This window comes from Tetrao urogallus (assembly GCF_951394365.1).
Source record: "Tetrao urogallus genome assembly, chromosome: 1".
Taxonomy (NCBI): Eukaryota; Metazoa; Chordata; class Aves; order Galliformes; family Phasianidae; genus Tetrao; species Tetrao urogallus.
The window spans coordinates 92,629,538-92,644,650 of NC_136813.1; the positions used below are offsets into that span (position 1 = coordinate 92,629,538).

The 15,113-nt window shown below is 39.3% G+C and overlaps 1 protein-coding gene across 5 annotated transcripts in view; it reads left to right on the forward strand.

Moving 5' to 3' along the window:
• APP (amyloid beta precursor protein) overlaps window positions 1–15,113 on the forward strand; it is a gene marked incomplete at both ends in the record, with an annotated part of 202,543 nt that overhangs the window by 92,794 nt on the left and 94,636 nt on the right. For all 5 annotated transcript variants that reach the window (XM_079537866.1, XM_079537867.1, XM_079537868.1 and 2 more), the window contains 2 exons: window positions 5,814–5,926; window positions 7,565–7,758. In XM_079537866.1, the coding sequence (XP_079393992.1) occupies window positions 5,814–5,926; window positions 7,565–7,758 (307 nt within the window). The remainder of the gene's footprint in view (window positions 1–5,813; window positions 5,927–7,564; window positions 7,759–15,113) is intronic.

A 15,113-nucleotide genomic window follows, 5' to 3' on the forward strand; every position in this document is an offset into this window, starting at 1 on the left:
TTATGTTGCATTAGTGTGCAAGAGAGGGGCGTAACAGGCATCTTGCTGTGTTCCCTGAAAGACTTTCCACAAAGATGGGTGAGAGCTGTAGAAGAAATAATTGAGCAGTAAATGGGCTTAATGCTTCAATGAGCCACAGAAGTGCTGTAGATTTTGAAGAAATGTTTGTGTGCCTTGTCTGTAATGATGCTGGAACATGTGATGATGTGCATTTGAATTTTCTTATGTGTAAACAAATGTATCTGTTATTGGTGTAATGCATGAAATATGAATGATGCTTACATTCAGTCTGGAAAGTAAGCCAATTTCATAAAAAAACACATTCAAGCAAAAAAAAAAATATCAGGGTGAGCAGAAATTCCATTTATGTCAATGATCAAAGAGTTACAGAGGAAGAAGGAAGAAGGTAAGAGAATAACCCTTCTTCTGTACAGAACCTTATGAAAACAAAAACATAAAACACTGAAAATTGCTTTGAGGTGCAGCTCTTATATGGTTCATTATTTCATGTGGACAAAAGCATTTTAATGGGTTGTACCTAAAAAGTTTTAGCCCTTCGAGCCCAGAATTTTACCTAAGGTATTTGGATTTTCCAAAAACTATGGCTGAACAGCACCACGGTTGGGACCTGATGTGCATTTGCTGGTGTGCATATTCAGATGTCATTGCATTCAGTACAGTGGATCTTCTTTCGCCTTGATCTTGTGTCACCAGTATGGTCATATATTGTGTGTCACCAAAGAACTTGTGAAAAGCACATTATCAGGATTTTTCAAAATGGTTTTCAGAGTATTGAGACACTAAGTACAGCTAAGACTACCAGTTTTTAATCGCAGAAAGTCAGAAATTTTTACCTTTTGTAGCCTAATAAATGGACAAATTCTGCAGATGGTGAACGTGGTTTCCTTGGGTTGTTGCTTCAGATGTATTTGTTGCTACGTTGCACAGCTGAGTGCCAGCTCCTTCCTCCTTCAGCCTGACTTCTACTGGTGACTGTCTGTGTTTTCAGCACCTGTTGATGCTGTTCTACGTGTTTACTGGAGAAAGAAATACAGTGGGATGGAGTTTGATTGCTTCCTATTTACCGATACTAGTATTGGTAGTCATTCATAGGTAAAAGCAAATTACCTTTCAAATGACTACAGATGGGTTTTTACTTACTTCCTAAACACTGCTTCTCTTTAACTTTGAAATTGGAGAAATCTCTGAAACCTCTGTTTACCGTGTGCTGTTTGAAACCCTTTAAAGCAGACTGAAGGACTTTCGCAGTCTGCCTGGGCACACTCATGCTGGAGTGAGAGGAAAGCCGTATGTGGAGCAGGGCCAGTGCCACCCCTAGGTATGGGGCAATGCAGTGCCTCATCAGAGCAGTCTCCTCCTCTTCACCTGTGGGTGCTAGGTCAATAGTAGGTGCTTGGACAATACTGGGACTTGTTTGGTATATTTCTAGATAGCTGTGCTTACTAAATCATTTGCCTGAAAAGCAAAATGTGTTTTAAAAGTAAACTGTCCTGTGAGTAAGACTTCAAATGTCATGCTTTCTGCTATGTAAATGTTACCCTTAATAGTGGCACTTGAAGTTAGGTGACTGAATAAATGTAAGGGACATACTTACAGTAGGCACACGAGCTAACAAACATGCTGAAAGCTGAGCTGTTGCACCTATAGAACAGGGCATCACAGAGCCCATGGGCTGGGAAGGGCTTTATCACTTGCTGCCAGTGTCCTGGCATGCGGCTGCCTGGTGTCATCCATGGGAAGTCATAGGAAAAGACACATTTCTTCCAATATTCTTTTCAAGAATGTGGGTTTAGACACTTAATTTTGTAATTCATTTCAGCAAGGCCTTGTGCTCACTGGTGGCACTAAAAATGAAGCCACAAACTCTAGCATTTGCACTGTATTTTCATGCAAAAGTTAGAACAGGCTCCCTTTAAAAGTACTCCCCTGAAGATAATTTGAGCATACTTATTTTTTGGTTGATATCCCAGCCATCTGCTAGCAGGTGTTTGGTTTCATCATAGATTTGGTTTCATTACCTTTCTCATCTTTGCTCTCTTTTTGTGTGATGTTGGATGAATCCTCACATCCCAACTGTTTTATGCAGTGGATGGAAGATCTGCTGACAGTACCTCACACAGCATATGGCATTTTCATTTTGAATCATTTTGCCCTGATATGATATCTACCATTTGAACAGATAGGGCAGACATGTTCTTGTAAATGTGCTTGCTTGCTGAGCCTTTTTCTTCCTAGAGTAGATTTAAAAGTCTGCCTTTGCTAGAATCCTTTTATTAGAGGCTGAATCTTAATATACTTCATAGTCTTTGCTGGTTGAAATACGTATTTCTGAACTAAAACTTAAGATCTTGCAGCACAAAATCTGTTGCTGTTCCGGGAGTATTTTTCAGAGAATATGGGATGTCGTTGTCTGAATGAAAATAATTCGGTAGTAAAATGTGGCATTATAATCTGTGCCTGTGATCTGTAATGTGTGGCAGAGCTGTCTTTGATGCATGTCAACTGCTACACTGTTGGTGTCCGCTGGGATGTGGCAGTGTGAAGGCTGCTATAAATGTAATGGAAAATTGGGCATTGGGAAGGAGATGAACTGAGATTTGTAAAATGAAATTAAGCTGTGATTTACAACGTTAGCGTGATGCCTTGCAGTGATGTGTAGCACTTAAGAATAGACAGTGAATACAACAACTTAAACACAGCTGTTCAAAGACAGAGGTTTGAGGTGGGAGCATGCAGCTTAGTTCCAGAAGAGCAAGCAGAATATTCTCTACCTTTGGCTGAATGAATTGTAGGCACAAGGCTTTTTTGTGGTTTTGTTTGTTTGCTTTTAACGTGGTAACTTGATCTCTGCCCGAAATTCCCCTTCTGGGCTGTTTCTTCCGGAAGGGCTAGAAACCCAGAAGGCAGAGCAGGCTGCTTTTGTTCAGATCTTCCCTGCAAGAACGGGTAAACATCTCCTGAAAAACAAGTGGTTATTCTACTTGCCTCTTGGATTTCTTGAGGGAATTCAGTGATTTATGAACTCATCAGGAGACAAACTGTGCCGTCATGTTTTATTATTAGAGTTACCTCAGCAGACCACAGATGTAGGACTAGAATCAAAATGCAGGAGACCTTGAAAAATACAGAAAAATACAGAAAATAGGGATAAATGCAAACCTGACAGCAGTACCAATGGTGATGGTAATACCACCCCTTTGTGGTTGGGGTTTATCTTTGAGGTAAATTTTGCCAGTCCTTCTGCCTGTGGAATTCTTAACATTTTAGAGCTCATTGACATTGGTCCTCACTCAGGAGGCACAGGATTGTTCACTCTTCACGTCTTTATTTCCTCTGTGCAGTCTGTGGGTTACTTGTTTGAAAAATCAAACAGTCCTCAAAGGCATAGTGACTCAGCAGCACTGAAAGTTAAATGAATACTGAAGTTGTACAGATAGAAGCCTGTCCACAAGCCAAATGTATTTTAAGTGCTACTTCCTGATGGGCTTGTGTTTCTGGTAGACTGGCCCAAGCAAAATAAATGTTTCAGTTATCAACTGAACTTAATTCCCCCCATCAAACTGCCCCTTGAGCAGGAATTCATTAAAGCAGCAAAAAAAAAAGCAAACCTGAAGCCCACCAAGAGCAAAAATGCAAAGCTTTACATTTAAACTTCAGAAATAGTTGTAAGAAATAGAATTTTAAAAGCTTCCAGGGCATGCTCTTTTTATGTGTTGATAAAGCTCAGAAGACTCATTTGCAAAGTTGCATGTAATTCTGTATAATGAAGGAGTATTAGTCCAAAAAAATGCCCTTTTCCCCAGTTGCAGAAGTTAACAGGTGTGTTGGTATCTGGACTCTTACGCCTATGCGTATCTGAAGTCAGATGATAAAGGGTTGCTCATGGTGTTTATGCAGAGCTTCTAAATTTTCATCTGTTTCACTGGAGTAAAATGAATTTTGTGATATCTGCCACTTTTGCAGGATTTATTTTGTTTTCTAGAAATGTTTGCCGTAAAGACAAAGCTCTGAATGCTTTGTATGCTTGAACAGGCAACAACATGTAACTGCAGGTATTTGTGAAAGGCTCTGTCCTGTGAGAGCGAGGCAGACGTGCACCATAAGCAGAACACCCATGTGTTTTCTTAGTGCTCAGATACTTGGCTAAATGGAAGCATTATCCGTTACCTATGAGCTGAATCATTGTGGGGGTGTGGCAGTATATGACTAAAAGCACATTTATTCACATTTCAGTGTAGGATTTAAGTATGACACCACTGGCGGTACAGACTCCATTAACAGAAGCTGCAAATTTTGTATTCCGGATTACCAGAAAGTGTTTCAACTCATTATTTCTACAAGTTTATTCTACATACCTCCAGAAAGCATTTCTGTTAATAATTTGCAAGCAGTAGAGCGTGTCACACAAGGGTAAAGGTAATAAAATCCTTTTTCCTAGTAAATCAAGCAACTGAATTTAAAGACTTGAGATCAAAAGCACTGAAGTAGAACAAGGAACTTTGTGTGAAAAGTACATCCTGGTGATTAGCAAAGCTATATGCCTGTATTTGCTGAACTGCGCTTTTCTCCCAGTGCAAGGGGATGTTGATTATTTTTAAAACAGACTTTGTTAATATAAGCTTCAAGGACTGTTTCATCAGGTCCCTTAGATGACCCTCTACTGAACAGTAAACTTGCAGTCATCTCTTTCCAGTTCATTAACTCATTATTGTGTCCATTCAGCCATTGGGACATCATGGTTTGTTCATTTAAAACCCACTGTAGTTTTTTGGAGATTGCAGACAATTGCTGTGGGGAGCTGATCACTTATGCCAGCTGAGTCATGTGCTTCACAATGCAGGGTCTGTTCAGTGTGTCAACTTTTCAAAAGCATTCTACAGTTGTTTATTTTTTTTTGTTTTTGTTTCTTTTAAAACATTTTTCAAGGGTTTGGGTTTGCTTAATTGTAAAGCCAGAACTGTACAGGATTAGTGATTTTAGTCTAAGGAATTGTGTTATTCATCAGCTGAATTTCTTTTTAATTGTAAGCATTGAAGCTGTGAGTATTATGTACTTCAGTGGTGTTCTTGTTGCTGTGCTACTGCTAAAGGCAGCACAATTTCTTTGTTCAGATCTGTCCATTGCAGAGTCCTTTTTCCCCTACTCTGGTCAGATCCAGGTAGGCAGGTGACGATGAGTCATCATGTTCCCTGGCTTCTGGTTCTGGCTTCATGTTCCCTCCCTTCTTGGTTAATCTGAATTCATCTGGCTGATGTAATGAGGCTGCAAGAGAGAGTCTACATCACAACAATAACTCAATGGACTATTAGTACCGTAAATACTCTAAGATTATTAAAAACAATATGTTAGGATAAGATTTATTCCATAATGGAAAAACTATTAATATTTCAAAGCACTTCAGGCCCCTTCCCTACATGAGCCCTGCGTAGATGCAGAAACAGAGCATTGTCATGCCTCTCAGCATCTTGTGCTAGACTTCCATGAGCTAGATCCCGCCATCTCCTAGCTTCACGTTGCACCACACGTCATCAGTGGGTCCAACGTATTTCATATAGCTCAAGTGGAAGTTGCCATATTATGCTAAACTTTCCATAATCCAGTATCAAAATCAGATCAAAGTCAGGAGCATTGTGGAAATTCAGAAACTGCACCGTTCTTTGCAAGCAGCCCTGCTGCTCATCCATGAAAGCTGGCGTATACCAACCAAGAGGTTTAAGAGGATGAGGAATTAGATGCAAAATTACTGTTTATTATTCATGGGTTTTTTAATTTACTATTATTTCTTCTTTCAGTGGGCGAGTTTGTGAGTGATGCCCTTCTGGTACCAGACAAGTGCAAGTTCCTTCATCAGGAAAGGATGGATGTGTGTGAAACTCACCTGCACTGGCATACTGTTGCTAAAGAGGTATGTTAATCTGCTTTTCTAGAACTGTATCACTATGCTGAGAATGAGCTGAAGTTACAGTAGTGATGCTGAAAAGAAATTAAAAGGATGCTTATGAATGGTAGTGTAAAAGGCTTTTTGTTACACTTAATAAAAATTGTGCATTATTTAGCATGAACCCTATTTAATAGCGTTATTTTTCCCCATGTTCCATTATCCACGGTGTTTTCTGCCTCATCTGGCTTTCCTTGCAACTACTGGAGCTAAAGATTAACTGATAAACTTTAATTGATGAAGGCTATGCCTTTACTGCTACCATCAGTTGGTGTCATATTCCTATGCCAGCTACTTCACAGGGCCTCAGGATGCAATATGTGAAGTTCAGCATAAAAGTTTAAGGAGACCTTGTGAAAAACAGAACTGTACAAAGCCATCTTGCAGTCAAGCACAGAGTTCAAATTTTCAGTATTTTAACTGAATACAGAAATGAACTTAGATACATATTAGCAATTGTAATACTATATAATATCTATATCTAATATATACATTGGCCTCTTAAAATAAGTGTTTAAGGCACCAGCCTTCATGTACGGAAATTCTAATTTTAAATGTAAATCTGTCTTGCAGTGAACTGTTTAAAAGCATTAATAGCCCAGGAAGACAAATAACCATTCTGCCTTAAGGTTTTATGTGAAATAGAACATGTGAGAATTTTGAGCAGGAGCATATTGTGTCACCATGTATGTGGGAGGTGATAAGTCCTTCCATACAGGCAAAGACAGAAGAGCAGGGGAAGGAAGGTCTTGCTGCTTGCAAAGGTCATGGAACGGTTTGGGTTGTAAGGAACCTTTAAGATCACCTGGTTCCAGGCTCCTGCTATAGGCAGGGACATCTCCTGCTAGACCAGGTTTCTCAGAGACCCAACCAGTCTGGCTTTGAATGCCTCCAGGGAGGGGGTATCCACAACTTCTTTGGGCAGCCTGTTCTGGTGTCTCACCACCCTCACAGTAAAGAACTTCTTCCTAATATCTAGTCTAAATCTGTCCTCTTCTAGTATAAAGCCATTTCCCCCCATCCTGTCACTACATGTCCTTATAAAAAGTCCCTCCCCAGCTTTCCTGTAGGCCCCCTTCAGGTATTGGAAGGCTGCTATAAGGTCTCCTTGGAGCCTTCTCCTATCCAGGCTGAAGAGCCCCAACTCTCTCAGACTGTCCTTATAGGGAAGGTGCTCCAGCCCTCTGATTGTCTTTGTGCCCCTGCTCTGGACACAATCCAGCAGCTCAATGTCTTTCTTCTATTGGGGGCCCCAGAATTTGATATAATATTCCATATAGGGTCTTAAGAGAGCAGAGTAGAGGGGCAAAATCACCTCCCTCAACTTGCCGGCCTTGCCTCTCTAGATGCAACCCAGGATATGGTTGTCTGTCTGTGCTGCAAGAACACATTGCCAGCTCAATGCAGACACAGGCAGGGAGCTACCAACAGTGTAAGCAGTAAATGCAGAGGTGATGACTTAAGTCATGTTTCAAAATTCAGAGAACAAGCAGCTCACCAACTTCAACCTCCTACAGCTGTACATGGCCCCTTATTTTCTCTTGAGATTAGTGACATCTTTTTCCAGCCTCCTTCATGACAATGTTGTTACTTTATTTTCTGTAGTCCTGTAGTGAGAAGAGTATGAATCTGCATGACTATGGCATGCTGCTGCCCTGTGGAATTGACAAGTTTCGTGGTGTGGAATTTGTTTGCTGCCCATTAGCAGAGGAAAGCGACAATCTTGACTCAGCTGATGCTGAAGATGATGATTCAGATGTCTGGTGGGGAGGCGCAGATGCAGACTATGCAGATGGAAGGTAGGAGTGGCTTTTTCCCCTTACCATCTTACAAGATATGCCAAAAATCTGTCTGAAAGACCTCATTGTTGAAGGAAGACTCCTTTCTATGAGTGAATTTGCAGCTACAGTGGCTAAAATAATTTTTTTTAACCTTCCACGTAAAAGCTTATTGCTCATACAGTTATTGCACATTTTATGCTTTTATCTTTTTTTTTTCAGTTAGAAGTATTGCCATATTTATATGAAAATGCTTAATTGCATGAATTCTTGACTACTAATTAACAAATACTGTTATCTAACATGCTTCCTGTGCAGTCTGGGGGCATTGCAGCAGATATTTTAGCTGCCATTGCTGTTGGAGACTTTGAAATATCTTCATTTATAATAGGCGTTAGCTGTGTTGTTTTCTGCTGTTAACTTCTTAGTGTGATTTATAGAAGAAAATCTGTTTTAATGTCTAGCCTTTGACAGTAAGACTAATTAATATGCTTCTGCTAGAGAAGGAGGTTTCCCTTGCAGCTATTCCATACCATACTCATCTTTGCCTTTTGACATTCCCTATGCACATATGTTAATTTTGACCCAAATGTAAGTTCTGATGGTGTTGTGATTGACTGGTCCAGTGCTGTCAAGAATTTCTCATACAGCTCTCTTTAGCAGATTAGATAGCAGTTGTGAAAGCAGAGAACTAAATTCAAACCAGTACTGGAAGATGAGTTTCTTCATAAAACCAATATTTAAGTACAAATTATCTTCGTACTCCCTAGACGTGAACATTTCATACTGTGCTAAAAAGGTTAGAGAATGCAGTGTTTCTGCTTCTTAGGTGGTGATATGGCAGTTTTTGCAAATAGTGATGGCAAATCCAAAACTTGAGTCAAATTATAAGCAATCTCATGGAGAACCATGAAGGCAAACTGGGACCAAATGAAGTGTTTAATGCAGAAAGTTAACAGTTCGTAATTGTGAGTTTGGGGATTGATTTGAATCAATTGAAATTGAGGACTTTGTAATAATCTTGATGAAAATAAGCTCAGGAATAGGGTGGAGGTGAAGGACAGAAATTAAGTTGCTGTAATATGGTGTAAAGAGATGACATTAAGATAATGAAAAGTTAGGAAGACTCTTCATGATGGGCATTTAAATATTCCCTGACAAGGTATTAGTTTGTGTTGCAAGGAAGAGTTCTTCTTGAAAAATGCAGTAAGTAAAAATAATTTACAAATTTAAATTAAGATTAATTAAAATGAATATTTTCCTACTATAATTTTCAGTCTTCTCTTGTAAGTAGATGAGTGAATGGCATGAGCTGTTGGAAGCAAGACATCTCTATCAGGCAACATTGTATATTCCCTCTCCCAATGTTCAGGATTTTTTTTCTGACCTAAGCTTCCAATAATTATCAAAATGTCATGATTTATAACCTTTTGGTGTGATTTGCAAACTAACCTTTGGAATGTTGCTGTGTCTCACATCTTTGTTTTCTTTGATCTATGATTATAAAATGTTCTCTTAGAGTATGAAATTAGCATATACTTCATCCTGATTTGCTTTTTCCTTTGTGTATATATATATGTGTGTGTGTGTGTGTGTGTGTGTATATATATGTATAGATATATATATATACACACACATATATATCATATATATATATGATAGAGAGATAAGATAGATCTGTCTTATGTTTGATCTACTTTATATATTGTATATAGTTATTATTATAGCTGTACATACAACTTTCATGTATCAGTTCAAAGTTTCCTAAAATATTTCAAATGGAAGAGCACACAAGGTTGTATATAAAATTGTTTTGTTTATAAAGCAATTTATTTCTGTTTTTTCATGTTTGTCACAGAACATTTACCTTACTCTTCTGTTTTGTTGTTCTTGAAGCAATTTAATATATGAAGAGAGTAGTTCAGGAATAACTTCAGAAGTTCTTTATCCTCCGGGAATAGGAGCTGGAATTGCATTTCAAGCAATTTCTGAAGTTCCAAGCAAATATTGCTTTTTTTTTTTCTTCACCTCCCGTACATGTGCATACAAAAGAAAAATGAAAAGATCCTTTTATGGGCACTTGTACTTCAACTGCAGATGAAGAGCCAAGTAATTTGTAGTTCTCTTATACTGACTCATTCGTATTTCTTGCTGCCTCTTCAGCTTCCTAACGGCCTTTAAACCATGTGTACTGGAGACAGAAATACTCTTGAAATTTAATCATATTTAAAACAAAAAAACCCAAAACACAGCAAAACCTCAATTCTTCATGCAGTAGTAGGTGGTAGTTCAAATGTTGTATATTTTTGTATATTTTTATTTGTATGTATATCCATCCATGCATATAAAAACATATGTTTTAATAAGTATATATATGCCTTAGTGCTAAGCTGATTGTGAAGAACAAAGGAGAAGGGAAGGGAAAAGTACAGGAGGATATCTTTCAATGCTGAATTCCCAGTATTTTATGCTATTAAAGCTACATTGTTTGAAATATCTACTGAAGTTTTTATTTTTCATCTTAAATCATAGAATCATATACTGGTTTGGATTGGAAAAGACCTTTAAGATGATCTAGTTCCAAACCCCCTTCAAGTGGGGGTTTCACAAGAGCAGAAAAGAGGGGCAGAATCACCTCCCATTGACCTCCTGGTCATGCCTCTCTGGATGCATCCCAGGATACGGTTGGCCTCCTGGGCTGCAAGCTCATATTGCCAGCTCATATTGAGTCTTTCATCAACTAACATCCCCAAATCCTTCTCAGGGCTGCTCACAAGTCATTCTTTGCCCAGCCTATATTTGTGCTTATGATAAATATTTGATCTTGCACTGACAATGTCTGTCTCAGCCTGAAACCTTCCACTTTGCCCTGGATTTGTTGTTGGCATTCTGCAGAATTTCTATTGCAGCTCTTATTGAGCTGATTTATTTTTCTGTTTCTACCCAGAAGTCAGGATTTCAGGCCAGTACTGCATGAGGACTTCTGTGGTTTTTATTGTTCCATTAAGATCTGCCTGTGTGGTTTAACCTCAGAAGCTTTTGCCGTAGGTATTTTAGTATCTTTTTTGCTCAGAATTGGCAAGTGGTACAGCTGGAACAGAACTCATTCCTTGCAGTGAGGTGGAGACCATTCTGTTACTGGTGACCCTGACTATAGGATTAATCCATGCCATTATAAGAGTTTATGGAGACATTTTGAGCTACAGCATCATCACAAATGGATGTACTGACCAATGTGAGTCTGACTGACCTGCACCTCAGCATGAAAAGGACATGGCTTGCGTCAGTGTGTCACTTCTTGGAAGTGCTTGGGAAAGGGATGGAGGATGTTTTGCCGTGATGGATATGGCAAATTTCAGTGAGGCCAAAATGGAGATCTGCTGTGCTTTTGAAATGGTGTCGTTGTGCTAGTCCTGAAATAGTGTGCAACTAAGCCATTTTCAGTGGTGTTCCTTGCTGTTATCCATACTTTAATTAAACTTACCTTGAAGACTGCCTGAGGGACAGCCAGGTGCAGGTATGGGTTCTCAGTATAGCTGCAGAGATCTCCATTTATAGCTGCAATTCAGACAAATGACCTACAAGCTCTGGCTGCCCTTGAGAACTCAGCACAGCCTCATGGCCTCCTGCCCATACCTGGACACTTGCTATGAGCTTTTGGTTGTCCTTGATACCTCAAGCTGAACATCTCTAGGAGTGGTGGTTGAGCTGAAAACTTAAGATCTTCTCTATCCACACACTTTCACGCATGCTTCTTCTTGTCTTCTCATCACTGTGTATCAGACCTCCTGTGCTTTCCTTGCAATCTGCAAAATAGGCTGCTGTCAGTATCGCTCTGTTACACTAGGGAAACAAGCGCAATGTTGAGGGTTATATAGAAAGCGTTTCTTTAGGACATGAGTCTCATGGCTCAGAAGGACAAGATAGTGTCCTAAATTCAGTCAGGTGTCATTTTATGAGACTATCTGAATTTATTTTCAAGGTTTAGAATAGAGGATTTAATTTTCTCATTGTTTTTTTCCTTGACAGGTCAAGCCAAATTAATTTTGTCTGTTCAGTGTATGTTCATAATGTATGTTCAGCCTGATTTAATGATTTGGGTAGTGTAGTAAATGTGTTGTCGTGCTTTGTGTATTTTGTAAGGGCTTGGTTTACAGTTTCTCATAAACTTCTGCCAAGCGAAGTTTTATGGCTTATTCATACCTGCCCTTAGGATTTTTAAAGCTACAGTAAATAATTCAAAGGAATGCAATCCATTTTATGCTGAAAATTAGGCATCTGTGAAGTAAAACCCAAATAATAATTTATGTTGTATAAGGCGGTGGTCATGTTGTGTCCTGGTTTTGCAGTGCTCATCTCCCACATGCTGCAAAATAAATGGTTAAAGCTATATATACTTTTTTTTGCTATCTCAAAGAACTTTTTTTTTTTTTTTTTTTCCAATGGCAGGCATCTGGAAAAACTGAAATTTCTTAATTGTCTCCTTCACCCATAATCCAGACAATCCTGAAAAGCTTTTAAAACCAGACATTTTTTCCTAATGATGAAAACAGCATAGTATATGTGACTCCTATGCTGAATTGTTTCCAGGTCAGACATTGTGCTTTTAATTGTCTGTTTTCTGCAAGCACTCGGGGAATAAAAGTAGCAGAGGCTTATAAAACTGCTCTGCTGAGTACCTTTACAAAGACTCTCTCTTGACATGGAGGAGCTGTGCATTTTGTTTCTTTCACTTTTTAGCTCGTTTTATACCTTTGTGACTCAAGTGGTACAAAGATATCAATGCATGGTTTTACCTACTGTCTTCTTTTCATAAATGCCTGCAAGTTAACATAAAATGAGTTACAATGGATATTCCCTGGAGTGTTGTCATTAAATCAGTCTGTGCGTTTAAATTGGCCACAGTCATTTAGTGCCCTGACCTGCTGCAGCTGCACAGAGTCCTCCTTGTATGTTATGCTGTTACCTTGACAGAAGCTACACAGGCCAGACAGGCAATTTGTCTACTTGTGGAAAATATTTATGAAAAGTTCCTGAGTTAAACAGCGACATGTAGCAAGTAATTGTAGTAGGCAAGAAGTGTTGAATATACAAGAGTCGATATAATAATTTTAAAAGCCAAATATTATGGGCTTTTGTCATTTCTGTGCTTGAAAATTTGTCTTGCCTACTTTAGGTGGAACTATGAGCAATTCCAACATGACTCCCTTCTTTGGGTCTGTGTATCACAGAGCAATTGGAGACTTTGTCCAGGCAAGAGCCGTTACTTTTTATCAGTCTTTCTTATTTACAAATCCGACTAATTCTTCAGTCTGTTTGGCATTTGAACTACCTCTGGAAGAAAGAAACTGATCTCTGACATGGAGAATATTTGATGAAACTAGAAGATGAAAGTGGTGATGTCAACTAGTTGCTTCCTCCCATTTCATAGAATCACAGAATGGCCGGGGTTGGAAGGGACCTCAAGGATCGTGAATCTCCAACCCCCTGCCACATGCAGAGCCACCAACTTCCACATTTAATACTAGACCAGGCTGCCCAGGGCCCCATCCAACTTGGCCTTGAAACCACCAGAGACAAGGCATCCACAGCCTCTCTGAGCAGCCTGTTCAAGTACCTCACATAGTAAAGAATTTCCCCCTGACATCTGACCTAAATCTTCCCTCCTTCAACTTAAAACCATTTCCCCTTGTCCTGCCATTATCTACCCTTGTAAAGAGTTGACTCCCCTCCTGTTTATAGGCTCCGTTTAGGTACTGGAGGGCTGCAATGAGGTCACCCATTTCAGGGAGAGATTTCTGTTTCACTTCTCTGGAGGACCTCAGTGGTCAGGCCTTCAGCCTCGTATGTTGTGCACCTTTCCTGTGAGTGCATGTGCAGCGAGGCAGGCTCCTGTATGTGGATGGGCACCTCTACTGCTGCGGCGTGGGAGCTGGGTCTCCAGCATCCTCATGGGACCAGCTGCAGGCCTGAGGGGGCTCAGCCTGCTGGCTGGCTGTGCACACTTGCTGGTGTAGGGCTGCAAGGGCTTTAGGAATGAGATTCCTACTGCTTTTTAAACCCTTCAATTTCTACAGGTTCACTCGTAGTTTAGCTAGTGTGCCGTGCCATTTTGTGTCTTGTCCATTCTTCCCTCCTCCCATCATTTCTACTGTTAGTGTTGTCCTGCAGTGTTGAGTGAAAAATCAGTAGCTTAACTGGAACCAGTTCTGGGTCCAGAACATATGTCTTAAGAATATAGAAATAGAATATCTGGAGTCCTGAAGGTTTTGGTATTGGAAAGCTAAAAACAGTGACATCAATTGAGAAAAAGGAAGGTGCTGATGCTAAATTCTTTGTTGGAAATAGTCACTGGAGGAAAAACAAAATTAACGTTTTGTCTCTGTTGAGTATTCATCTGTTTTCAAGCTATCATATTACTTGCATTAAAATAAACAACGAATTATCTTCTGTGTAAGCTCTTTCATTAAATTGGAAAGCCAATTTCTAAAATGTCAGTGAGAAATCCTCCAGTGGGAATCTTCTAAATGATTCTTGGGAGGAAAAAAAAAAATCAAAACTAATTGCATCCACTCCTGAAGCACAAGTAAAGTTGAACTAGATCTGAAACTGACAAAGGGTCTGGACTGCAGATTCTGACTTAGAAACAGGAAATTACTTGCTTTTGTGTGGATAAACAAGATTTCCCTTTTTCTGTGCCGTGCCAACAGGCTGTGTATACCCCTAAAATGTTCAGGAAATGGAAATTCATGCCAGTGGTCCAGGATTTGCTTTGAAGGGAGTTTGGCCATCTGTGACACAAGAGCAGGGAGGGATGCACCCAGAGACAGCGTTCTCCTTGACTATCGTAATACAAATTGTTCTTAATTGTGGGTCAGTGATCTAATATGTACACAAGAAGTTACAAACTTGCTTATTATTAATTGCCCTCCTCCCCAGATTAACTTCAATAGAGATTAACAGCAATTGTTGAAATAGGTGAACTTGATGTCATAACAATTGTCCATTGCCAAATTGGTATTTTAAAGAAATGGAGTTAATGGAGGGGAGAGGGTGTGGAAGCTGGTGTGATTTTTGAAAAACAGTATTTCAGCTAACTGGTCAGAAGTTCATATCTCCTTAATGTTTGTAGTTAGAAACTGGAATAACAAAGCATCTTATACCTGTTATAAAACACATCTGAAAATACTGTTTGTTTTAACACAGCTGATATTAATGGTACAGCTTATCTAAGAACTTCTGTTGTTCTAAGTATTTTCATGATAAAACTTAATTGCTTTTCTTTCTAAATTTAAGTCATTATCAAGTAATAGGCACAATATTACTGCTTATGCTGAATATCTTTTCAAGTATTTTGTCCTATTAGCATATTCTGT